General features: G+C 34.1%; 1 protein-coding gene across 1 annotated transcript in view; it reads left to right on the top strand.

Moving 5' to 3' along the window:
• Window positions 1-1,334, top strand: part of EndoG (endonuclease G, mitochondrial) — a 3,030-nt gene extending 1,696 nt beyond the window's left edge. Inside the window, exons 4-5 of the mRNA XM_011156948.3 lie at window positions 1-35; window positions 238-1,334. The exon at window positions 1-35 is cut by the window's left edge and continues 146 nt beyond it. Coding sequence (XP_011155250.1) covers window positions 1-35; window positions 238-342 — 140 coding nt within the window. The 3' untranslated portion in view covers window positions 343-1,334. The remainder of the gene's footprint in view (window positions 36-237) is intronic.
• Window positions 1,335-1,620: the final 286 nt, after the last annotated feature.

A 1,620-nucleotide genomic window follows, 5' to 3' on the forward strand; every position in this document is an offset into this window, starting at 1 on the left:
CAATCGATGATAATACACCGCTCGCCAACTTTCAGGTAGTATTTTCTTTTACATTGTTACGAGTGAAATTTATGAAAAGATGTACATATACATAAAGTATTCTGTAGATGTATAATATACATATAAAACATTCGGTTTACGCTGTTATAATAAGATTAAATGTAACAGGAAGAATATATCTAAGAAACGCGGAAAAATGTCGTCAAGAATGAAAGAGAGAATTAATTTTGCTGATAGGTACCACCAGAGAGAATCGAACGTGCTGCTGGACTTTTATTTTTCGATAAAATATCGCGCGATAAGCTGAGCAAGGTGAACGGGAAAAGCACAGGCTGGTTTTAACCCTACATTGATTACGTAGATTATTTCTAGTGTATTTTTAGTAGCGATAAATAAAAAACTCGTTTACATAATTCAAATAGCTTTTCGCCGATAAACGACGACAAGCTCAAGATAGAGAGAGGCTGTTGTGTCGCCAAATATATCATCAATGAAGGATGACACGTTCCTCATTAATTTCTAGATGTTAGTGCGTTTTATCTCTAATTTTTATAAATCCAAAGTAAAAAGAAACTATCGAATTATACGAGACATTCTATACTGTAAATACGATTATAATGAAACAAATTCATTTGTTCATTCATATAAAAAAATATTCTATTAACGAGAAAAATGTACGTGTGCGTGTATATGTGTGTGTGTGTGTGTGTGCGCGTGTGCGTGTGTGTGTGCGCGCGCGCGCGCCCGCGTACGTGCAGGAAATACGACAAAATGTAAATAAACTAGCATTATGACAGTGTAATTTTATCAGATGTTTCCAGACAGAATCGAATTATTGTGCTAACATCATATTTCATTAAAGTGATAAATGTGTACATAGTCGTTTCTTAAATTATACGTATATATATTGTTTTCGTACACTTAATTGTACACTTAATTATTCGCTTGCGGAGGAAGGGGGAGGAGGAGAATAGTTCCGCTTATATACTTATCCAACGCAATGTGTCGCGTGTCTGTCAAACACGATCACATGGAATAAATTCTCACGATTCTCACGATTTTTCAAATCTACATATGTATTTTATTCGACCCTTTCTTTTGCAACGATCCAAGTTCGGACACGTCTATTACGAGATGAATTATACGTGCCAATTTTACATGCTTCTATCTCGAAATGAAAAGATAAAAGAACTGTATTATTTGTCTAAACTGTGGACATTAGGATACTCTTCGCACAGTTTCGACACATGTGCATTATAAAATGTCTGTATTATAAAATAAGAAAATTAAGGAAACAAACAAAGTCGATGGAAATTTAATTTATTTTTCTCAGATACATTTGGTTTTTTTTGCTGTCCTTCGTTTTCCTCGTGTCACATTAAAAATTCAGTCTTACGAACACACGCTTTAAAGTGACGAATATCGTGCAAAAGTCACAGAATCGTGACACGGTTTTTACAGAGTAAACTTGTATAATGCAAGTTTATCTTGCCGTTTACTTTGGTCGTGGTAGTAAGTAATTACGTACCGATGGATATACGTTCGTCGTTTGTTAAATACCTAATAGTTATATAAAATTCTAGCGGTTAAATCGTTAATCTTCACGGCTTACAAACTATA

Source organism: Harpegnathos saltator, unplaced genomic scaffold (genome assembly GCF_003227715.2).
Source record: "Harpegnathos saltator strain DR-91 unplaced genomic scaffold, Hsal_v8.6 scaffold429, whole genome shotgun sequence".
In the NCBI taxonomy this organism is placed as follows: Eukaryota; Metazoa; Arthropoda; class Insecta; order Hymenoptera; family Formicidae; genus Harpegnathos; species Harpegnathos saltator.